The 26,649-nt window shown below is 36.3% G+C and overlaps 1 protein-coding gene across 1 annotated transcript in view; it reads left to right on the forward strand.

The window, feature by feature from the left end:
• Stpg2 (sperm tail PG-rich repeat containing 2) overlaps positions 1–26,649 on the forward strand; it is a 406,599-nt gene that overhangs the window by 56,013 nt on the left and 323,937 nt on the right. Inside the window, exons 7-10 of the mRNA XM_076933306.1 lie at positions 11,033–11,140; positions 17,612–17,768; positions 20,542–20,702; positions 25,948–26,037. Coding sequence (XP_076789421.1) covers positions 11,033–11,140; positions 17,612–17,768; positions 20,542–20,702; positions 25,948–26,037 — 516 coding nt within the window. The remainder of the gene's footprint in view (positions 1–11,032; positions 11,141–17,611; positions 17,769–20,541; positions 20,703–25,947; positions 26,038–26,649) is intronic.

Below are 26,649 nucleotides of genomic sequence, written 5' to 3' on the forward strand. Positions count from 1 at the left end.
TTCTTTCTTCATTTGACTTCAGTATTAAAACCATGCTTTTAGCATCTTCTTGGAAGAAATTTGTCTGCATCCCAGTGTACCAGGTTTTACAGCCATCTCCTAAGAATCTGAATTCTAATCCATGAATCTCTGAGAGCAGACCAGGTTCTGCATTCTGCCTTGTTGAGGGTCACACAGAACAAATAAGTGGGTTTAAACAGGAGAACAAGTACGTCCTGCAGGATCCCCTGAGCTGCATAAAAGCACCAGGCAGAAACTGCACCTAGTTCTCCCTAGAAGGGCTTCATTTGATCCCTTTTCCAAAGCTGCTGCTTAAGGGCTGTGCTTCTAACTGGCTGGCATTTAGGAGATGTGCTTCTAACTGGCTGGCATTTAGGAGGCATACTTCTAACTAGCCTGTGTTTAGGAGATGTTGGAGCAGGTAACATGACTTTTTGATATCATAAATGGTGTATGGTACTTCTCATTCCTTCTCTCCTCACCTAGTTCATTTTGGGGGGAGGAGCTCAAATGCCTGGAGAGAGTAGTATGTCCACATGAACATTTAAGTAGTGAGGTCTAGATCGCAAAGAAGATAAGATCTGTGAATGCTATACAATTTTTGTGAATCTCTCAGAAGTAAGTATTACAAAGAGGTTTGTTTAAATAGTATGTGATCACATCTAGTTGTTCACCTCACTGTCCGGTATGAAACAAACAGGCACACATATCTAGCTCCTGTTTCTTCCTGGAAATGGTTTAACTGCACACCCAAAGTCTGGCATTTTCTGCTGTGTTGTCTATGCCATTCACTTGACTAGCATGTATCTGGAAGATAATAGAGCACATGAACTCTTCTGAGAAGATGAGTGTCAGGTGAAAAGTTCTTGTAGCTCCCCCATTACTCCTAGGTAGGCACACCCCCAGGGGCACCTCCCGAAGATCAACATCAGCGGGAGACTGCATCTTCATACACAGGATGTTGTGAGGGACACACTTCACACATTTACAATGTCTACACATAATGCACCAATTAGTTGGATAACTGATAAAAAATGTGTAACTTCTGAGATAATCTTTCAAGTTGGATTGTGAAGGAATAAAAAATTGGACATTCCATAATGCTTAAGACATATGGATCAGCAATGAAAAAATAACCCTCAAAAATGGAGCTGGGGAGATGGTTTAGCAGTTAAGTGCACATAGGAGCAATTACTCAGTGATTAAGATCATGCATTGCTCTTGCAGCGGACCCAAGTTTAGTTTCTAGAACCCACATCAGTCTGACAGCTCACAATTGCCCATAAATCCAGCTTCAGGGGATCTGATACCTATGGCTTCTGGGAGGAACCTCCATGTACATGATTGGAGACATGTGCACAGAATTAGAAGTAATAAATCTTAAATTACAGAATAAAAAATCAGGAACCTGGTGATTTTATAGATGAGGTTTATTGAACATTTAAAAAACCTTTAAAGAATTAAAGTGCCTGCCATTTTAAAGCTCTTATAGAAAAATTTAGAAGGAAAGGAATCGTTTCCAATTTACTCTATAAGACCATCATTGCCTTCCTGAAGAGGAAAGAATATTTCAGATCAATGCTTCTGGTGGACATAGATGCAAAAATTCTCAAGAAAATACTTTTGTGCTGAATTCAGCTGCATCTCATAAGCTATAGCCTTATGTGCCATATTTTGAGAAATTGTGATCTATGTGATCAAAATGCAAGATTAAAAATCACCTCAAAATGAAGAAACCACAATTTTACAAAATTCAATATTTATTTATTATTAAATAATCTTAACAAGTATGGAAGGAATCTACAAAGCAATAAAGACCATATATTGAAGGTTCATTGGTAATAATAAAGTTAATAGTGGAAAATGCTGACATTTTTCCCGCTAAAATGAGGAACAAGGGAAGGGTTTCAACTCAATATAGTATTACTCAATACAGTCACTAAAAGGGTTAGCTGTAGCTACTAAGCAATAAAAATAAAACTGCCCTGACTCAGAAGGGAGATGAATTGTTTGTAGATGGCATGATCACCAAGGATATGCAAATTAAAACCACAGTGAGATACCACCTCACTGCCATTAAAGCTGGTATTATCAAAACGTTTTCAAAGAATAGGTGGTGTTGCTGAGATGTCTTTCCAGTACTGTTAATAGGCTAATGCTAATACAGTTGTTATAGTAAAATTACTCACAAAGCTTAAGACATTTCTACCAAATGATCCAAAATCTCAATTCTGTGAATTTTTAAAAATAAAATAAAGAACACATTAGAGATATGTTTGCATTCCCCTGTTCACGGCAATGTTAGTCACAATATCTATAATATATAGGTAGACTAAACGCTCATTGAAGGATAAATATAGACATATTGCTATTGTGTGGAACAACATGGAAGAATCTGGAAAATGTTGATAAGTGCAATAAGTCTCACTCATAGTGGATTTGCAGGCTTTGTCACATAGAAACAGTAGAATGATGGTCACCTTTTGTGGCTGGATCTAGACGTCAGTGAAAGGACATATATTTTAGTTTGTCAGGAGCAATATATCTAAGAGATCTTTCTTATAGTCAACCAGTGGTTAATAATACCAAAGAATACATTAAAGTTGTTAAGAGTGTAGCTTAAATATTTTTACCTATACATAAAAATTATAGTATGTGGTATGGTGCTCCTTAGTTTCATAGTTTTAATCATTTCATGATATATATATTTATCAAAACATCACATTATGCGTTAAGTGTATAAAGGTTTAAATGTGTTGATTATAATACAGACTTACTGTAATATAGACTTTAGTGAATCTAGTCAATCACAATATATGAACTCACAGCAGCTGTGGCCACTTGTTGGCATGCATGTGTGTGCACACACATATACACATATACACACATTCACACACACACAAAGACATGAGCTTAGGATAGAGAGTAGTTGGAAAAAAAGGTCAGCAGGAGTGGGGGAGGGTAGGAGAAGATAATGCACAATGAGTGTGATGACAGTAGATTGAATTCAAGTGTTACATTCTCAAAAGAAATAATAGCCTCATTCAAACCTTTATTCCTTATGATTTTATCTTGGGTTTCAAATAAAGTCAAAGTATGGACATGACTAACACTTATAAAGTGTGGCTAATGAAGAAATGTGCAATTGATATAATAATTTTCCATTGTACTAAAAACATGTTGATGAGGCGACAGGTGGTTATATGAGTTATTAAACTGAAATATATGGTTGGGTGCAGTGGCACACATCTCTAATCCCATTACTGGGGGTTCCAAGGCAGGTGGATCTCTGAGTTCAAGGCTAGCCTGGTCTATGTAGTAGGCTCCAAGCCAGCCATGGATACATAGTGAAATCTTATCACAAAATACCAAAAAATGAAATATGAATCTAATATTACTATAGACTGTCATGATTTCATATTGCCTTTTTATATGGAATATTTTGTATTCTCTGCGGTTTGGATTCATCACCACCAGACCACAATATGCTCTTTAATGCTAAAACTCTTTCTGATGATTTGAAAACAATCAAATGTAAGTAGAAGTAACTTGCATCTGAGATTTGAGTGTTTTTCCAGCTCAAGGTCTCTTCCCATCTTTGGAGAAAGAAACTGATGATGTGTTATTTAGGTATTATGTAAACCACCTCCATATGTTGTAGCAGAGCATGAAGAAATAATTTCTAGGACTACTTAATAGTGGAATAGACATGCAGTCAACTGTTGTCTTCCCAGTAGAAACTTCCAACCTTCCAAATTTTGCCATAAAATATTACAATTTATTATCTACTGGAGAGCTGACAGTAGTCTTCATTGAGCCATCTCTCCATAATTTCTGGGCCATTTGTGCTTAATATGAATAGATATACTTGACAGCCACTAAACTTTTGGTGTAATTTACAGAGATCTATGGTTATGAATTTAAATTATCAAATTTCACATAGGAGCTAGCACAAGGAAGCAATTTCGAATACAACTTAAATTATGCTATCCATCATTTGAGGTGCCTATAGTTACACAGTGAAAGACTGCAAACACTATTATTCTTCATATTGAAATATAACTACTTTGTTACTGATTCTCAAAATGTACACCTGATTTTAATTTTCAAGAACCTTAAGAGTAACCCTGAAAACTTCCCCAAACTGGTGATGTCAACGGGTACTGACTACTTATCTAGGAGGCTGCAGGTATAAGATGCAAAGAAATACTATTATTGAAGCTATAAGCAAGGGCTCTTGCTTTCATTCTAAGTTTCAAATTCCATCTCCTTCTATTATCTTTTGCTATAAAAGAATTCTTAGGACCAGATAATTTCTAAAGAAGGGAGATTTATTTTGGTGTATACTTCTAGATATTAGTAAGCTCAAGACTAGGAAGCCACATCTAGTAAAGGCCTTGTACCTTTTTAGTTCATAGAAACAAAGTACAAGACAAGTGGCCACAAGTAGAAGAGAGAAAGGGGGGCCAAACCCTCACGACAGCTAACCTATTAAAGGTCCATTCCTGAAGGTTCCTCCTCATGACCTAAACATTGCCTGCTCCTCTGCCCATAAAGATAGATACATTGATGAATTAACATCCCTCCACATGGACTTTCTGGACACACTCATACCAAAGCAAACACTTGTTTAAACAATCATAGGTGATTAAAGTAGCTTAGTAAATCATGACTTACCCAATTATCTTGACCTTACAAATTCTTATTCATATTCTACCACACAGGATCAGCGAATATTCTTATTTTGTTTGGTATTTTTACTACTTGACTTGATCTACAAATGTGAATGTACCTGTTCATGACATCTACCTGTGGGCTAGCTAAGTTCACTTTTATATAACTTCCTTATTATGATTGCCATCTCCTCCTTCTCTATACTTCATATGGGGATAATGCATGAGAGATTCTTATCTGTCATGCTCACTAGTCTGTGAATAGGAATAAGTGCTCTGTATTATAACAAGAATCATGAAGACAAGCACAGGCTCTTTATAGGATCAGGTAACATTGGATGCATATCAATTGTCTTTTCATGGCACGGTCATCCAGCTAAACAATTATGATACTACTTTCCCTGCTTTCAGTGTCTGTGAAGGTACCGGATTTCACTGACCATTAGGGTGAGCATCATAGTTTCACTATGGAAACCACTATGGTGAAGCATAGACACACCATATCACTTCTCAAATATCTTTAAATTTCAATTTTACAATGTTTACAAGTGTGTAAAAGAATCCACATGGAAGGATATTTGGAATAGACTAAGACATTAAAGAAAAAGAATGTGGAACCTAGTGGCCTATGGGATGAATTTAAGGTAAACTTGTATTTTATGGCATATTTAAAGTTGCTAAAATTGGGTTAGTTACCAACACTTGTAGCTTGTGAGATTTCAGACACAAATCTAGATTTTCTGCTTAAAATAAGAAAACACAAACCAAACACCCCAAACCAACTCTTACAACAATAAGTTAGATTTGATTATATGTTGCTCCTGGGTACAAGGGAGAATGCTTTGCATTTGAGCCAATTTCCATTCAACACGTCTTTGCCTGCCTGGTCCAAGCAGGCATTGGATGGTACTTTTGTGAGTATTTTGTGAGAACCAACTAACCATATATTGCTCCTTCAATTCATTTAAGATTTACAATCCTTAATATTTATTTATTTGGATGATTCAACTCTCTGTGTATTATTCAATTAATGATAACATTTTCATTTTGAAAGGGGAATTTAGGTTTGTTAAAAGCAAAAGAAATTAAGTGACTGTATGTGGAACTTTACATTACATTGCATATTAATATCTGATAATCTCCAAACATTTACATGGTAACCAATTTGCTAAAATAGGCACTATGAACCTTGATTGTTACTAGATACTTTATAAATAGGTTGTAGTTATTGCAAGAAAACTTTAAAAATTATTTGTTTATTTTTTCCTTGGTGAAAAGGCAGATAAGTTTGTGGTTGAAAGTATGGATTCAGACTTCTGTAATACAGTCTTGTATCAGCTGAGCTATGAATACCAGTGTTGACATGAATTGTTATTCAGCAACTGTATTATTGAATCTAAATAGCTTTTCATGAGTATTACTGAGTTTCATCCTGTTTTCTGTATGGTACTGTATATTACAACTTTCTTCTCTAGAGGAGTAATATATGGCCACGCTCAGTAACTTACATTTTCATTTTTCCTCTTTTGATTTGCTTGCCTAAATTTATACCAGAGAGTTACTTTGTTTTCTATTGTGGTTACTAAACATATGGATGGGTAACGAGTATATGATTTAGCCTACAAAGCACTTTCTGTCTCTAATTTAATATTCTCACCTGGATGATGTACAGCCGAAATATGCCATTTGAGGCCCAATGGCAATTATAGTGCTATTGTTGATTAATATAATGATACTTTTCAAATTGCTTTAGAGTTTGCCTTACCATTTTTATTTGATTTCATTCTGTTTAAATCTGAATAGTTAAAGAACCCCAGAGAATCTTTGCTTTTTGAGATGAGAATCAAAATATACATTATGCTTTTTTGTAATGAATCAAAGTTTACATTGTAATTATGCAAACAAATTTAATTGACAAATGCTCTCTGTGATCCAAATCCAAGTTACATGTTCTCTGTTCAATCCATCATGGGGATGAACTCCGAGTGTTAATTATATCTGGGACATATATCAAAAACAAATTTCATTTCAAGTGAAGGGGCTGTTTTCCTCTACTGTAAACATAATACCAGGAATCACATAAACAGGAAATGGCATTTTAGCCATTGTATCTTTTTTATGTGGGCACTTTTGCCGGAAAACACATGCAGTTTTATGGTTTCAGGTATTACTACTGTTTATTCTTATTACTTTCACTGTGTGTTTACAGCACCGATTCCCCATTGAACTCCAACCCTGTAGAAATTAATGCATATATGGCATCCCCATTTTGACATCATATAGGAACTATGAAACTAACATTCAGAATTGAACTGATCCTTCTCTGAACCTTGCCCTGCTTCTCATTTCTCTGACCCTTGCTTATGTTTCTTGGCCAGGATGTTTCACACAAACATTTCTATCTGGATAAGAGAAGTTGTTGATTGCAGTATATCACTCCCAACTACTTAAACATTGTGGAGCTTTGAAAATAGTTTATTTACATTGTTGTTTTCTTATCTGTGAAATGAAACAGATACACAGATGGTCTCAGTGTAGTACCTTAAAACAACATCTATTAGTATTCATGATTGCAATAGCAATAGAAAACAGGGCTCAGTTACTCAAGCCAAACAACACTGGTGAAGTCTCTGGCTTATTGTAGACAAAGAATACAAATAACAGCAGCATTAAAGACAGGGCAATACAGAAGGCTGAAGATCAGATGCTCCAACGTTTTGTAGTAGAGGAAGTGTCCAGGTGTTCAGTGGTCTCTATAAATTGGCTAAGTTTTAGAAGCTATGCTTTGTGCTTCCCATAATTTTAGTTAACTCAGCCATTCTGCATTTCTGATGGGGTTGAAAACTTATAGTCTCATAGCCAATCCTGGCTATTTACCTTGAGAGAAAAGATTTGAGTGGATGGTTTTCAGCTGACATTCATTCTAAAGCCAAGGAAAAAGCCAGGTTCAGAACTAAGTGTTTTAGTTATGAGAGATGACAGAGGTTCTGCTTAGTCAACAAAATGATGGACTGGGTATTAGAACTATCTTGTACCTCACTGGTACAAATTGGCATAATTATGCTCTAATTGTATTTTGAGAGAAAAGTTTTATTTTAACAGGAAGGGTGATAGGTAGGAGGAGCTAAGGTGGGAGCAGTACTGAGAGGAAGAGAAGGAGTCGGGAGAGGAGGAGAAGAAGGAGAGGAGAAGCTAGGTGATAAGAGAGAGAAAGAGATGGAGATAGAGATAGAGATAGAGATAGAGATAGCTAGAGAGAGAGAGAGAGAGAGAGAGAGAGAGAGAGAGAGAGAGAGAAAGAGAGGGGGGCACATGGAGGCAGATGTTCATGTGTCTCCACCAGTCAAAGATAGTTGATATATCTAGGTTGGGTATTGGGATACACTTTTGATTGAGCATTACCAAACTTATAAAGCCTTTGATTAACATTTTTAAAAAGTGTATGAAAGCAAAAAGGATAAGGGGGCATAGGATAGAGGTTTTCTAGGGGAGGGGGGAGTGGGGAAAGGGAATGGCATCTGAAATGTAAATAAAATATCCAATAAAGAAGACAGGGCAATATAATGCTAGTAATAATAATAATGATAATGATAATAGTAATAGTTATTTATTAATGATTTTGCGATAGGGCTTATTACATGGCTTGCCTGGAACTCACTTTGTGTATAGCAGATCAGACTCATGATCCTTCTCCTGCCTCTTTCTCTTATCTTCTGGGGTTACAGGCAGGAGTCATCTAGCATGGCTAAGGTTCCCTCTTTCATGGTATTCAGGAGTCCTAGCTTTGCTGGGTCCATTTTGTCCTTTATTGATACATGACTGTAGTATTTAATTGGCTTTTATTTCCATCCTTGTTTATTCTTACTTTTGCTTGATTGCATCTTTGGTAGTATCTATGTTGTTTTTTGTTTCTGTTGTTTATTAAAATTTTAATTTACTCTTCATACTTTTTCCAAAAATGTCAATTTTCTTGCTGAAAACTTCCCCCCGTTGCTTAGATTTTTTTTTTTATCAGTATTGCCAATTATTGTATCCATTTTGTTGGATCATTCAAACTTCGGCTCCTGACTTTCCTCTCCAGTGCCATTGAATCAATCTGCTTGTTTGTATTCTATTTGAGACCACTGATTATTACTACTATTTTATTATTTTTTATTGATTGTTTGGAAATCTCTGTATCCCCATCTCTCTCATCTCCAAGTCTTTCCATGCCTGCTGCCCCCTTCCTCTGTGATCCCTCTACCGCTTACCTTCCAACCCCTCCACCAAAACCCCAACAGGTTCATTTCATTTGGTCCACATACTTACTGGAGCGTGGTCAAATTCCCGGTGGCCAGACCCGCACAAGGAGAATGAGTCTTAGCCAGAAAGAAATAAAATATCTTGGGGGTGACTCTAACCAAACAAGTGCAGGAGTCATGTGGGAGATTGAATGAAAATGGCCTCATCCCTTACAGTGAGTAGCACTATTAGCTGCTGCGGCCTTGTTGGAGTGGGTAACGGAGTGGGTAATGAAGGAAGTGCATGGTGGCTGAGAGGTCATTGTGTGAAGCTGTGAAGGATTGCCTTCGAGACACCAAAGTGCTGGAGAACCTAGAGCCAGGGGATGCCTGCTTAGAAAAGCTGTTAACAGGAGGTAGAACCAGCCCAAGAGATAGAAGTGTGTTGTTGTCAACAAAGCTGAAAGGAGTTGGCGACATTAGACATGAAGACACAGAATTTGGAGTTGGCTGTGCTGGTTTCCCATCTTGCTTTGGTCCAGTGTTTCCCCATGGCACTCCTTTCCTCCCTTTGGAACAGTAATGTATATTCTGTGCCACTGTATGTTGGACGTATATGAACTGCTTTTCTATTTGGATTTTATAAGGGATAAAGGGATAAATTAAGACATTGCCATGAGTCTCAGAAGAGACTTTGAACTTTAGACTTTTAAACAATGTTTATGCTCCTTTACACTATGGAGACACACAACTGGTAAGGTGTAGAGAAGAGAATACAGAATGTTCAGCCCTAAATGGTACATGTATATCGTTCTCCTTCCTCGCAAGGCTCAGGGATCATTATGGAACTGTGTTTGTGGAGTGAGTGCTTACTCTAAGAGCCAGAGGCAATGGAAGCCTATAAGCTTTACTTTAATTCCCTTCCACAAGTTGGAAGCTTAGCTGGGTGGGACCCTGCCCTTTATTCCACTCCATGCAGGGATACCTCTGGCACATGCCTGGCCTCAGCAGCTTTCCCGAGTCATGGAGGCAGATTCCATAGTCCCTTTCTTTCATCCTTAACGCTAAAGCCAGAATTATGTGGTGGAAGCTGTCTAGTTTTGCTCTGTGTTAGGCTGAGACATAGCTCCCTCACTCAACTATATCTTCACCAGCTTTCTATTTTCATTTTTTTCTGTCACTTTCTAAGCTTGGCTATCCTGAAACTCTCTCTTTAGGTCAGGCTAGCACTGAACTTAGAGTTTTACCAGCCTCTACTTCCAGAGTGCTGGGATTAAAGGTGTATACCACTACACCATGCTCTAAGCTTTTTAAAAATTCCCTTCACAAGTTAGAAGCTTATCTGGGAGGTGTTTGCTCATCTATCTATCTATCTATCTATCTATCTATCTATCTATCTATCATCTATCTATCTTCTCTTATGCCACAATAAATAATAATAATAATAATAATAATAATAATAATAATAATAATAATAATAATAAATAAGGAACACAGTCCTATGATTAATAAAATTAATTTTTATTTATTGAAAAGTATTCAAGTAAAAGTTTAGTTTTTTACATCAAGCATTTGTGTTTAAAATAAAGTATTTCCTGTAGTCTATTTGTTTTGCTACTGATTATTGAACGTTGGAGAAGACAGTGAAGTTTTTCTTGCTGCTGTGGCTACGTGCTGGACCTTGTACACTTGATAAACAGGAACGTTACCACTGCTCTGTACTCTAAACAAGATACATTTAAAGAGGAAGGGCTACATTTATACGCTGAAATGAAAGAATAGTCGAAAACATTTTTATTTTTTTCTTTTAATAGTTACCCATGAGAAAAGGTAGGAATATTTTTTTTCACTTCATCAGCAGAGGGCAGCAGAGCTTCAGGAAGTGTGATTTCAGGTCCAAATGATACTTTGACCAGGACATCATTTTTATCTTTTCTTTTCTCTTTTCTTTCTTTCTTTCTTTCTTTCTTTCTTTCTTTCTTTCTTTCCTTTCCTTGTTTCTTTGTAGGAAATTTTCTTCCCTGCTTTTCTCTTAATGACATAATTTGGTAATAACCTATAAGAATTATCCAGTCTTTTAATTAGGTGTTGTAGAAAGAGAATCCTTTCTTAATGTATTTCTTTTTTTCTGTAACTTAGGGTATACCAGGACCTGGAAAGTACAACATTAAAAGTGAATTTGACACGATAAAAGCCATGTCAGCACTTGTGAATGTTTCATCTTTCATTTTCTATTCAGAAACAGAGGTAATGATGTACATACATTATCATATACATAGTGTATCAGGCATGGTGTGAATCCAATAATAAATCTAAAGATGTTTAAGGAGATTATAAAATACAAAATGACATTCAGAAAATTAGAAATTGGTATATTAAGGAGAAATTGCAAAATTGTGAGCACTGTTTTGTGAAATAAGATTGAATATTAACAGAAATACACAGATGAATATTTTAATTGGAAACACCTATTAAATATTTTCTATTAATCAAATTTGCAGTTGTGAACATTCAGTTTGAATGATAAGAAATACTTAATTTATTTTGAACCCTAAAGTGTAATTTGCTAGTGCATGTATGGAGTAAAGTTTGGTCCATGTAGAAATATGTACTATGTGGAGAATGGTATGACAGTATTCTCTCATAACTGCCATAGGGGCACACATGCAGCTGCCCCTGGGATCCTCACTAGGGATGTTGCAGTCAGAGTATCTGTTCCAAAGCAACCATTTCAGGCCATTCAAGGAGCAATCCAAGTAAACTCAAATCTCTTTAGGATATTGCTATAGAAAGAGAATCAAGAGACTAGCAAACATTTATAATGCAGCAGCCTGCAGACAAAGTAGTTGTGAAAATTATCTGCTTGCACTCTGTGCAGCTTTTATTATTTTATTTAACTTGGGAAAGTTATTATAGTCAACTACTTTGCTTTCAATATATTTAAGATCTCCTCCTTGGAGACAAGTAGACAGATTAAATATATATTTTATGATATAATTGAGATTATATTTTAATGAGTTAGATGCATTGAGGGACTAGGGAGACTCAAAAGTAAATATTATATTTTAGTCTCGAGCTCCTTGATTGATAGTGTGTGTGTGTGTGTGTGTGTGTGTGTGTGTGTGCTACTTGATAGTACCTAAGGTGCTGCACAAGAGTATGCATAAAGGACAGTGTGTGTGTGTATGACTTTGATTGTTAAATATACAAGTTATAATTGGCACTTTTGAGGTTTTTGTTACTTACATTCATCTAGTATATAGAGCTAATTTTATGTCATTTGGCAACAATCATTTAAATTATATTTTATACATGGAAAAGAATAATTATGTTTAAAGGGATGATAGTAGAAGAAAGAATAATGGCTGAAGACACAGAGGGGTTAAAACCCAACCTGATTACCTCGAGAGGTAGTTTGTTTAGTTTAATTTGAAAAGATATATGAATTATAATGATAGAAAAAGAAACAATCCAATTAAGAAAGTAGACTTAGTAGAAACAATTTCTGCTTTATGAGTAAATGCAGATATGTTTCTGGGAAATTTTAGATATATTTCAGTAATGGACCAGTATTTTATCAAAATGCAATGAGTCTTCTCATCTTTTGATATATTACTTTACAAAACACAAGAATTTCATTGTAACCATAGTTCCAAATTCTGGATACACTTTATAACTATCCATGGGATTGTAAAAATTGACACACCCAGGAGTCAATTTTTCTTTTTCCTGGTCTTTTAGAGGTCAGGGTAGTTGGCCTTGATATTTACTTGTTTTCCCAAGATGCAGAAAGCATATTTGATACACTGCAATTTTGTATAAGAAAGAAGAGTTAAGGAAATATACACATAATTGCTTGATTTTGTACATACACATAGAGGGTAAACCAGAAAGCAATGTTTTTGGCTGTCTGGAAAGGATGGCAAAGAGTTGGAATGGGCTTCAGTGGGTTCATATAAACTTTCATGAGACAATGGTGGTTTCCAGGACTTCTGCAAGTTAGTTGATATTATGCTGGTAGTGTGACATTAGCCAGCCTGTAGGTGAATTCACATTATGGATATAAGAAAATGGTATACATTGTGAACTCCCCACACACCACAGTGGATCACATAGGAATAGATGAAAATAATGTGGAGGCAGTGATGAATGTTTCTGTGAGTGTATAAGAATCATACAGAACACAAAATAGAGTGGATTGAAAAAAGGAAAATCCTCCCACCACATAAAAATCAAACACTAAATGTCCAAAACAAAGAAAGAATATTAAAAGCCACAAGGGGTAAATGCAAAGTTACTTATAAAGACAGACTTATTAGAATTATGTGAAATTTCTCAACAGAGACTTTAAATACCAGAGGTCCTGGGCAGATGTTTTATAGTTTCTAAAAAAACCACAAGTCTCAGCCCTGACTACTATACCCAGCAAGTTTCAATCACCATAGACTGACAAAACAAGATATTCCATGACAAAACTAAACTTAATATCTTTCTACTAATTCAGCCTGACAGAGGATAGAAGGAAATCTCTAGCATAAAGAGAGTAACTACACCCAAGAAAACACACAAAATAAATATATAATTCCACATAAGCAAAACCAAAAGAAGAAACTCAATATCCCCCCCCACCCCCACAGTATCAACACTATTATCAAATAACAGGTACTAACAATCATTGGTCATTAATATCTCTCAACACCAATGGACTCATTTCCACAATAAAAAGACTCAAGTTAGCAGAGTGGATTCATAAACAGGATCCATTGTTCTGTTGCATAGAAGAAACACACCTCAGCAACAAAGTTAGACATTACCTCAGAGTAAAGTGCTGGAAAAAGGTCTTCCAAGAAAACAGACTGAAGAAAACAGCAGGAATAGCCATTCTAATACTTAATAAAATAGACTTTCAGCCAAAAGTAATCAAAAGAGATGGGGAAGGATACTGTGTACTCATAAAATGCAATATGGTCAACAAAATGGCCTCTCAATTCTGAACATGTATGCCCCAAATGCAAGAGCATGCACATTCATAAAAGAAACATTACTAAATCTTAAATCACACATCAAATCCATACATTAATAGTGAAAGATTTTAATACCCCAATCTCAACAGTTGACAGGTCATTCAGAGAGAAAATAAACAGAGATAACAGAGTTTATAAATCACATGGACATGATATGTACAGAATATTTCATCCAAACATAAAAGATTATACCTTCTTCTTAGCACCTCATGGAACCTTCTCCAAAGTTGACAATATATTTAGTCACAAAGGAAACCTCAACATATACAAGAAGATTTAAATAATTCCTTGTATTTTATCAGACAAGCATGGGTTAAAGCTGGACTTCAACAACATAAAAAACAGAAAGCCTACATACTCATGGAGCCTGAACAACTCTACTCAATGATCACTGGGTCAGGGAAGAGAGAAAGAAATTAAAGACTTCATAGAATTCAATGAAAATAAGATCATAACATAACCAAATTTATGGGACACAATGAAAGCAATGCTAACAGAAGAGTTCATAGCACTAAATGCCTTCATAAAAAATTGGAGAGTTCTCATACTAAGGATTTAAAAGTACACCTGACAGCTTTAGAGGAGTAGATGTCAAGAAATAATCAAACTAAGGGCTGAAATCAATCAATTAGAAACAAAGAGAACAGCACTTTGAGAAAATCAACAAGATAGATATGCCCTTAGCCAAACTAACTAAAATGTAGAGAGACAGTGCCCAAATTAACAAAAATCAGAAATGAAAAGAAAGACAGAACAGTAGACACTGAGCAAAATCAGAGAATCATTAGGTCTTACTTCAAAAGTCTGTACATTACAAAATTGCAAAAAATCTAAATAAATGAATGATGATTTTCTAGACAAAAGCCACTTACCAAAGTTAAATAAATCAGGTAAACTATCGGAATAGTCATATAACCCCAAGGAAATAGAAACCATCATTAAAAGTCTTCCAGCAACAACAACAACAACATCAACAACAAGAACAACCAAAAACAGCAACAAAAAATGGGGGCCAAATGGTTTTAGAGCAGAATTCTACTAGACTTTCAAAGAAAATGTTAATAGTAATACTCCTCAAAGTATTCTACAAAATAGAAATAGAAGAAACATTGTCAAACATTCTATGAGGCCACAGTCACCCTAATATATAAACCACACAAAGCTTCAACAAAGAAAGAGAATTTCAGACCAATTTCCCTTGTTAACATTGATACAAAAATACTCAATAAAAACTTGCAAACCAAATCCACAAACACATCAAAGACATCATCTACCACAATAAGATAGGCTTTATCCCAGTGGTGCAGGACTGGTTCAATATAAGAAAATCTATCAACACAATCCACCATATAAACAAACTTAAAGAAAAAAGCCACACCATCATCTCCTTAGATGCTGAGAAAGCCTTTGACAAAATCCAAAATCTCTTCATGTTAAATGTCTCAGAGAGATCAGGGACACAAGGTCCATACCTAAACACAATAAAGATAATGTACAGCAAGCCAATAGCAAACATCAAATTAAACACAGAGAAACTTAAAGTAATTCCACCAAAATCAATGTGTTCATCCTCTCCCTATCTCTTCAAGTATAGTACTTGAAGTCCTAGCTAGAGCAATAAGATGACTAAAGGAGATCAAGGGAATACAAATTGGAAAGTAGGAGTCAAAGTATCACTGTTCATAGATAATATGATAGTGTACATCAGTAACCTCAACAATTCTATCAGATAACTCCTAAAGGTGATAAAACACCTTTAGCAAAATGGCTGGATACTAAATTAACTCCAAGAAATCAATATCATGCCTTTACGCAAGTAATAAATGGGCTGAGAAAGAGGTTAGGGAAACAATATCTATCACAATAGCCTCAAATAATATAAAATATCTTGGTGTGACTCTAAGCAAGTGAAAGATCTGTATGGTAAGAACTTCAAATCTTTGAAGAAAAACATTGAAGAAGATATCACAAGATAGGAAGATCTCCCACGCTCATGGATATGCAGGATTAACATAATGAATATGGCCATCTTGCCAAAGGAAGTGTATAGATTTAATGCAATTTCAATCAACACACAATTTTTATAGAATTTGAAAGAACAATTCTCACCTTCATATAGAAAAACAACAACAACAAAAAAAACCTGGGATAGCTAAAACAATATTGGACAATAAAAGAACTTTTGGAGGTATCATCATCTCTGACTTCATGCTGTAATACAGATGAATAGTAATAACAACTGCATGGTATTGGTACAGAGACAAACAGGTTGATCAATGGAATAGAATTGAAGACCCAGAAATAAACCCACTCACCTACAGACATTTGATTTTTGACAAAGAAGCCAAAACTATATAATGAAAAAGGGAGAGCATCTGCAACAAATGGTGTGGGCCTAACTGGCAGTCGGCATGTAGATGAATACAAATAGATCCATATTTTTTTACCTGAACAAAACTGAAGTCTAAGAGAATCAAAGACCTCAGTGTAAAACCAGATACATTAAATCTAATAGAATAAAAAGTGGAGACTAGCCTTGAACTCATTGAACAGGATAGGAACTCCAAAGGAAGACTAATAGAGTCAACTAACATGGACCCTTAGGGTCTCCCAGAGACTGAGCTACCAACCAAAGAGCAAGCACGGGGTGGACCTAGGCTCCTCACATATATAGTAAATGTTGAGCTTGGTCTTCCAACAACTGGAGCAGGGGCTGGCCCTGTTTCTGCTGCCTTCCTGTGGATCCTGTTCCTCTAACTGGACTGTCTTATTGGGTTGTCCTCAGTGTGAGAGTATTTGCCTTGTCCTGCAGAGACTTGATGTGCCATGGTAGGATAATATTCGGGAGTCCTACCCCTTCTCAGAGGAGATGGAGATGAGGGCGGTGGGGGGTGGTGGAGGGAGGAGCTGTGAAAAGGGAGGACTTAGAGGAGGGAGGCAGATATTGGGATGTAAAGTGAATAAATAAAGTAATTAATGAGAAACCTTCTAAAACTATAATAAAACAGAAACAAATGAGCAATGACTCCTTATGCTACAGTGTAAAGGTTAAAGGAAAAAATGCTTCAGGCAACCATGGTGTTTGACTACATCAGTATCAGACAGTAAACACAGGAGGATCTCTGGGGCTTCTTGGTCAGCCAGTCTAGCCAACAAGTGAGCTGCAGGTTCATGAAGGACCCTGTCTCAAAAACTCAGATGGAGAAGCAATTGAGGAAGACTTTTGACTTGACCTCTGCTCAACCATGAACATGTAGACATTTTTACACACACACACACACACACACACACACACACACACACACACACACCACACCACACACACGAGCGCCCTCAAATATGGGAACACATACACAGAGATATAACATAAACCATATTTGATCACATAGTTCTTTAAGTGAAGACCATTTAAAAGTTAAAACTGTCCATATACTGCCATCCAGAACTAGAGATTCTTCTCCACATTTTTCCCTAAGGGAAATGTGGCACACCATACATAACTCTATTAGTATATCAGTGACTTTCCCAAAGTCTATGTAAAACTTTGTTTCAATGACCAAAAGTTCTTAATTCATTTGTGTGGTCTTTGCCACATTAAAACAATATCCTTTAGATGCTGCATCACTCAGAAGGCAGCTTCTGACTCATGAAGTATGGAATCTTACTTGCGATTATTAATGGCATACTTTCCCAGAGATTCGAACCTATCAAATCCTGTACCCCAGCTGTTGGCACATACAATGAGATACGGACTGCTTTCAGTTGCCCAAAGAAACAATCAGGACTGCTTTCACCATTTGGTCAAAGAGCTGCCCGATTCACAGAGGATTCCAAGGCACAGGAGCTACCAGGTCTGTTGTTAATCTTTTACTCTATGTAAACTTACTATCTTTAACAGGGTGGATGCATGAGAGAATTTAATTCATTGAAGTTCTATGTTTGATGATATTATTTAAAGTAAAAAAAAGTGTGAGTACTGACTATCTGGTAAGCAATCAAATTAGTATATAGTAAAGTTGTAGTCAGATTAAGTAACAGAGCCAGTTGAATAGAATACACATAACTGAAATATGTGTCTTATTCAAATATGTCCCATTTCACTAATAGATATGAACTTACCCAAACAGATTCCTCTTGAAGAAAAACAGAACTATAGAGAGGACACTTGAATATATTATTGCAAATATCTGACTATCTTAACAAACAAATCATTCCAACATCATAGAAAGCTGTTTATATTATTTGGAGTGAAAAGTATGTGAAACTCCATTCATTCAGACCACCCCTAGAGGAAAGACCGAGTTACATTTGTTGCTGTAAGGAAGGAGTGAAAAGGAGTAAGTGCACTGAGTGGAACATTAGATGATAGGTGATTTTTTCATGTTAAATACATTTTATATCAACTTTCTATCATTGTTTGGCTTTGTGATTTATCCATGTATTCTCTTTTGACATTTAGTTTGCCTATAATAAAAATAATTTAAAGTATACAGTCCACGATCTTGATAAACGTATCAGTTAGCTGTCATTTAAAGAGTACTATATTAAACAAGACAGCACTTAGGATTGATATCAAGGTAGCACAGATCATAGCTCTCTTGGTTAGTTTTATTGTTAACACAACCTTAGTCTTAGCTGAGGAGAGGCATCTTAACTTCGGAATTGACTTTAACAGATTAGCCAGTGGGCATGTCTGTGGGACGTTTCTCCTGATTGCTATTTGATATAGGTGGGATAAACCCATTGTGGGTAGATTCATTCCTGGGTATGTGGTCTTGGACTTCACATGAAATACAGCTGAGCAAGCCAGGGGAGGCAAGCCACTAAGCAGTGTTCTTCCACAGCCTCTGCTTCAGTTCCTGACCCCAGGTCGCCCTCTTAAGTTTCTGCTTGGCTTTTCTTAATGCTGTTAATCTGTAATTCAGATAAACCCTCTCTTCCCTCTAGGTGCAGTTGTTCAATGCTTTATCACTTTATCACAGCAAGAGAGACTGAACTAGAACAGAAAACTAGCACTAAAGTCTTGGGGGTGTATCTCTGATTGACCCACGTGACTGTGGTCTTTGGGAGCTTTCAGAACTTTCAGCTAGAAGAAGCTGTTGAACACTCAGAAGTTAATGGGCTGTTATGGAAGCTTAGAAGACAATAATGTTGAGAGAGGTGTGGAGGCTGGGAGCCTGGCTTGTGACGTTCCAGAAAGAAGCAAAGATTCTATTAGGACTGTTTGTATAAAATTTTAGATTAAGAATCTCTGGTAGTGCAATGCTTGCTTTACTGAGACAATTGGTGCTGGTTAGAATTGGCTGAAGAATCAATTGTGGTTAATGAGATACCAGCATCATTGAGGTGATATATTCTGAGCAGTATTTTCTCAGGGTAAGCACACAAACAATGTGGTTTGGGGTTAGGGTGGGTCAAGGCTGCATTTCAGGCTGCTTTCTGAACTTGGTGGTGGGTAAAAATAGCCTACATGAAGGAATCTTAGACGGTAGATGCAGCTTGATGCCATTTAGGAACGTTAGAATTCTAGCAGAGAAACCAGGGTACCAGTGACACAGGTATAGCCTCAGCTGTAATGGAGACTTTAGGATTGAAGGTGTTGTAGAGAGAGGTGAGGCTTGGCACCTTCAAGCTGGGTTTGAGTCCCTGAAGGGCACCCTGGAGAGGCAGCCTCTGTTGCAATGCAGACCTCAGCATATTGGAGATGCCAGGAGTGTGGGGTGACCACCAAGAACAGTGGGATGTGTGGAAGGAGCCAGTCTAAGTTTACAAGGCAAGCTTGTAGATGTTGTGAGGAGCAGGGCAGGAGAGGAGGAGCTGCCTCCTTCACATCTCAGAACATTGTAAAGGCCTGAACTGTTTCCATTTGTTTCAATCTGACTGTATGTATGTCCTGGTTACCTTTGGCTAGTGTTTTAATCACTGCAACAGAAACCAAACTAGGACACTAGGAAAGATTGGAGCATGTCTCATGAGGGAGGGGTTTAGGAAGCCTTAGTAACAGCAAGAGGCGGAAGTTTAGATAATAACTTAGGCTGTGGAAAATTACTATGGAAAGAATAATTTCTTTTGGTAGCTTTGCTTAGATGTCATGTGTGTCCAGGATATTGTCACTGGGGAAGAAAGTAGCTTCTGCTGTTCTCAGCACATTGAGATTTCTTTTGTCAGAGATTTCTTGGAGTGGTCACTACAGCTCAGTATGGCTTCACACTGTCAGCTCTCTTGTACACTGGCAGCTACCATTATTACCAAGTTCTGGAACAATCTCATCGGTACACACCATTGGTCGTGCACATGATTACAGTTTCTCACTTGCACCCTGGCATTCATGTCCACCGCCCATCCCTGTCCCCAGGCAACTCCTGAGCCTGCGTTTTGTAAATTTTCTAAACTTTCATGTAAGCTGAATCATTTAGAATGTTGCCACTGCTTTCTCTGCATGCTTCGGACACTCACTCATATTTGCTCATTATCTTTGAAAGCCACTGATAAATTTTAAAGAGCGTCTATACCATATAGCTAGAAATATGTGGACCTTCTAAAAAGTTTACTTAATGTAACTGAGTTCAAAAAAGTTCTTAAAAGTATGCTTATTCATATGTGTAATGTTCTTTTTAATTTTAGGTCCTGGCTTTTATAATATCTCAAGCAACATTGCAAAAGCCCAGGTTAAAAAACCATACTTGACGAAACAAACGAAAACTGGATTTGGTTCTTCTGTGCCTCGAACTTTGTTCACAGCTCAGAAAAAAGCTTTCAGTGGTCCTGGGCCTAGTGATTATCAGGTGATTGGTTATTAGCAAGACATTCATTTTTTCATTTTATTTTATTTTATTTATTATGTAGTAATAGAATTGTTAGGTAAGTATGTTAAGCTATTCTTATTACTCTATTCTACGTGTTATGAAAAGTAGAAGACTGATCACACTCAGCAGATGAATTACAGAAGCAAAAAAAAAAAAAAAACCCTTACAAACTGAAGTTCTAGAGATCACAAACATCCTGTTTGAAAAACGTCTGCACTAAAGCTATGTTCAAGAAAAAGTAGTCAGGAAGGTGGAGGCTCATAGCTTCAGACAAAGGAATGGAGATATTTCGTACAGAATAGTTGAGGTTTGGGAAGAATTAACCAGATGGCCAGTTTGAAAATGGTAAGTTTTCTAATGAGGAGAATGTTCTTTGTGGTAAGGCAAGCAGTAGGGGCCAGGAGAGGAGAATGGGAGCTTGCGATTTTGATTCAGTGGAGGAATTAGTTTATTAATTAGGTTTTGGCTTAGGACAGGCTTATGAAATATAATTTTATAATATATAATATGTAATTATATAGTATCACAGATTGTATAATATAATTATATAATATAGTTATATATAATATAATTTATGAGGTTTTTTTTTTTTTTTAGTATAAAGTCACTGGAAATGGTACTGGGTTATATAATGGCATTTTAAACAGAGTGAGTGTGTGTGTGTGTGTGTGTGTGTGTGTTCACATGCCATGGGATATCTTCTGTGAGGGCCAGAGCATAACTTCCAGGGATCAGCTTTCTACTTTTACCATGTAGGTTCTTGAGATGAATTTGAGCCTCAGCCTTGTGCCAGCTGATGCGTTTCCCTGCTGAGCCATCTCCTTGGCCACAAGTGACATTCTTTCTTTTCATCACTCAGGACTTATGTTTATTGATGATGCTTGGAAAATGGAAGGCATAAATAACCTAGAAACAAGTGAAACCTCACATCCCATTTTTTTATAACTGACTTTAAAACATCATGTCCCAAATTCAGAGTATTACAATGTGAAATGGCTGACTGTGTTGCAGAAATGGTTTCCTAAGCTGGCTGTCAGTGCAATGTCTAAGGACATTTAATAATCTTGATGCTCTGGTCACAGCTTGAAGCAATTAAGCTGGAATCAGATTTTGCAAGTATTTACTATGTGCAGTATGATTAAGACAAAGCATCAGCACTAACAGAGGGACAAACCAGAATATATTATGCTTAAGGATTTAGAGGCAGGGATTATGTAAGTGTTTAATTCAATGCTCCAAATTAATTTTTGCATTTTATTGTACATAAAACATGTGATTAAACATTATATTTTAAGCTTTCTAATTTTTTGAAGCTTATTTTCTTCAGATTTGTTTTCTAAGCAAATACCCTCAGCATTTGTTTTCTATGTAAATATTGCATCGCTTTTGTACATATTTTCACAGTTCTTTTTTCAATATGATTTTATAGCAAACAACTTTTAAAGCTATTATATCTTTGCCTTCAGCAGAGCTCATGGTATCTGTCCATCATAAAAGACTTAGGTCTCTTATACACATGCTTTCTTCCACAAGAAAGCCGTTGTTTTCCATTATCCAATGGCCCCACCTCTCTGGTCTCTGTGGTCCCCTCTGAGCGAGGAGGATTGCCACAGTCTACTGACACATGCTACGTCAGGATGGGTAAAGACCTTTGTCTGCAGCTCAGGAGCCTCGACTCTTCTGTTAGTGACTAAAACTAACCATACTTGCCAACGTGGAGCAGGGTATAATTTATAGACATTTTTATTTTATTTTTTTCTTCTCTAAGCTCTCTCCTCCCCCCCCCCCCCCACACACACACACAGGGTATCTGAAGGTTGTCACAATAGCTATCTGGTCGTTGTCAACTTATTTCCATTAAATTCAGCAGTTTATTAAAGAGTTGTGAAATGAACAAAGTTAGTACACCAGTGTCTGCTCTAGGAGTTTTTAGTCTTTTGATTGGCAAATGCTTTTTAGATTTGTAAACTTTATTTCAACCTTTTTTTCTCACATGTCTTTTCACGTATTTCTTCTTTGATAAAGATTCAGTTTGATATAACCCCATTTTAATTCCAATTATAAAAATAGTACATCAAGCCTATCTTAGTGCTTTTGAGGGACCTGTTGTTAATTTTAGTACTTTTTAGAACGTTTTGCTGTGCTTGGTGTAAAATGCACCATTAGTTCATTAGTTTTAGTTAGGCATTGTGTTTTCCCTTCAGAGTCCCCATGGCATCCTCTGATCATTGCCAGCCAATAAAAAGAATCAGTCCTAGCATGTCTCTGATAACCCTAATGCCATTTTGATATATTGTTACATTCTAAGTTTGTATATGTTAAACTGTTTGAATATTATTGCTTTGCGTCACCTGAATTCACTGATATACCATTACCAGGTAATTCACTTCTTTCTGCATATTCAGACTACGGTCTGGAATTTTCAATGCCTTCCTGAAAGATAGGCACCTTGTGCTTCTTCCTGTCTGTGTCTGCTGCTGCTGCTGCTGCTGAGTTATGGTAGGCTTGGTTTGTCTGAAAAGGTCTATATTGTATAGATTTTGAATATTTCTTTTGGATGTAAAATTTTAGGTTGCTAGTTATTTTCAGTCCTTTAATGATGCCACTGTGTGGCTTCCAGTGAGAAGTGGGTTGTTGTACATATGAGTTTTTCTGTGAACCGAGTGGATGCTTGTGTGTCTCTCACTTGTATCTGTGGTATGACTAAGTGTTGCTTTCTCTTCGGTACATCTGTCTGAAATTTGCAGAGCTCTTACATCTTTGCTTGCTGTGTGTCGTCCATCTGAGATAATTCTTGTCTGTGGTTTCTTTATATATGTCTTATGCCGTATCCTTTCCTGCTCCTGGGATCCAAGTAGACATGTACTGTTTGTCATGCTCTAACCTGTTGCACCTCTTCCTCCTCTCCATGTCTGGGTGCATAAATTCTGTTAAGAGAGTCTGCTATTTTTATTTTTTTTTCCAAATGAAGCTATTGAATTATTTTTAGTATTTCTTTTTTTATTGACAAATTCTATGCATACAATATAGTCTTATCATGGCTTTTCCTCTCTCAACAGGTGGATTAGATGGAAATTGCATTTTTAGTTATTTTAAAGAGTATTTATACTCTTTCTCTGTGATTTTCATAGTGGCCGTGTTAGGTGTTACTCCCAACGATAGTTTTTACGGGTTCCTTACTTTTGCTTGCATCCTCACCGGCACTCATTGATGTTTGATTTCTTTCAAAAAAGTTTTGTTTTATTTATCTCTTTCTCTGCTCCCCCCTCTCTCTGTGCCCCCTCTTACTTACTCCATTTAAAATTAAAATTAGTGCTTTGGTCTTCTGCAAGAGCAGTTATGTACTCTTTAAAGAGTCTATTGTTGATTCTTCTCTATGGCTCTGGAAGAATTTAGTAGTGCATTTGGACTATAGGTTTTTTGTTGTTGTTGTTGTCGTTGTTGTTGTTGGGAAGCTCTTAGTGCTTTAATTTCACTGAGTGTAACATATTCATTGGAAATAGACACTTCTGACATTCCCTTGATATAAGTGGAAATATTTTAATGCTAGGTTCAAGTCTGTCACATACAGTCTACTGTGATGAAGTATGTTTCCTTTGTTTCCAGTTTTTCAGTTTGTTTTTATTTTTTAACTATTTTATTATTGTAATGCTTAGTTAGGGTTTTTTTTTTTTTGTCATCTTGACTCAAACTGGGTTTATTTCTAGAACTAACACCAGCATTTTGGCTAAAGGAACAGACAGTTTTACAGAAAGAATGTGTAAGAGATTTGGATTTTTAGTAAATTAATGTTAACCATAAAATGAGTAAAAAATTGATGTATCAGGTCATTACTCACTATGTGTCAATTCTGAAATACCTAATAAAAATATGAAGTTCTGAAATAAAAGCAGTGATGTCTATAAAGATGAGAATATAAGCCTTTATCCCTTTTGTATAAACATAGAATGTTGCAACTATTTATACAGTTTAAATGAATAAGATGAATACATTAGATTAAATTAGAAATAGTACTTCACAGGGAATAATTAATTGTAAATTAAAATTGTAGATTGCCTGCCTCTTCTAATCTATTAATTTGCATCTTCAGTGCATGTGAGGGGATATCACATTAAAAGAGTATTGATCATTTTGCTTAGGAAACATATTAGTTCAGAATTGCACAAAATTAAGTTAAAGTTTCAGCTAATATGCTTTATGTACTACTAATAAAGTGCTAACAAATAATGCTATATAATTGAACACATAAATTATAATTTTATATTATTGAGATTACAATTTAACACATTATTTTATCAATGTAAGTAGTACTAGAATCTAGTAGAATTACTTTAAGTAGTTCTACAAGAGGGAGAAATATTACTGAGATTACAATGTGTGATAAAATAATAGTTACTCATAACAATGAACAGTAATTGATTTTTAAATATGACATTTGAGTATAGCTAAAATTCATCCTAATGTACTTCTTTTTAAAAATTATAGTATAATTACCTATTTTAACCATTCATTTTTACTCTTTTCAAACTCTCTTATACACCACTACTTGCTCTCTTTCAAATTAATGGCCTCATTTTTCAATAATTGTTTTTCATGCATATGTGAATATGCATATTTTCCTAAATATGTAAGTACAACCTCCTTGGTCTGTTTAATGTTATTCATATATGTTTTTTCAGGGCTGATCAGATGTGACTGGATAACCAATGAATGTACTTTTTCCTGGAAACTACTATTTCTCTGGCTTTCCACATTCCTTAGTTACTTGTAGTTCTTAGTGTGTGGGTGAGGCCTCCTGTGCTCTCTGCTGTGTACACTAACATGTCTCCTGTTGTTGCTGTTGTTCAGTTCCTATTTAGGCAGCAAATGTTGGTGCGCCATGATGGGTATAGATAGCTTCTGACATTCATAGGAGGCACAAGTCTCATAGTGACCTCCCTTCTCTATTTAACTAATGTGTGCAGATCTGTTATACTTAACTAGAGGCTTTAGAATCTACTGTTTCCATTGTATGACTCATTGGATTTAAGTTTTTTACTTCTATATCCTCTGTAAAAAATTTTTAATTTTGGATGTTTGTCAGTCAGTAAGATGGAGCAATATTGCCAATCTTCCTTGCAAGTTGATTGTTTCTAGTGCTACTTACATTGATAAAATAAGATATATATATATATATATATACTTTTTTCCTCTTGGTTTCATTGTGCTTTTTTGGAATTCACAGGTTAGAAGATTTCATGATGAATTACCTAACTTGAACAAATATGCTGCTTTCTTGTCAAGAGCAGAGAGAACTAAACCAGTACGGAGAATGGTAAGAAGACTCCTATAATCAAGCTTACTTGTACTTTTAGAAATAGAGCAGACTATGTAATATAAGAATTATACCACAGCCTTAGATAGGGACCTCAGTAAACTGCTCTAATGTCTTTGACTAGCTTAATACTTACACATTTAGCAAAAGGACACATTGCTATAAGAGACCTGAAAAAGCTGAAGGGGTTTGCCCCCCTGTAGGAAGAACAACAATATCAACTAACCAGATCCTTCAGAGCTCACAGGGATTAAATCACTAACCAAAGAGTACACATGGAGAGACCCATGGCTCCAACCGCATATGTAGCAGAGGATGGCCTTGTCCAGCATCAGTGGGAGGAGAGGCCTTTGGTTCTGTGAAGGCTCGATGCTCCAGTGTAGGGGAATGTGAGGGTGGGGAGGCAGGAGTGGGTGGGGGAACACCCTTATAGAAGCAAGGTGAGTGAGAATGGGATAGGGGGTTTGGGGGGGGGTGGGAAAGGGGATAACATTTTAAATGTAAATACAGAAAATATCCAATAAAAAAAAAGAAAAAAAAAGAGACCATGTTTCATGAAACTTGTAGAGTCAGAGAACATTATTACCAGGACATACGTGAAAGCTGAACTTA

This window comes from Arvicanthis niloticus, chromosome 4, assembly GCF_011762505.2.
Source record: "Arvicanthis niloticus isolate mArvNil1 chromosome 4, mArvNil1.pat.X, whole genome shotgun sequence".
Taxonomy (NCBI): domain Eukaryota; kingdom Metazoa; phylum Chordata; class Mammalia; order Rodentia; family Muridae; genus Arvicanthis; species Arvicanthis niloticus.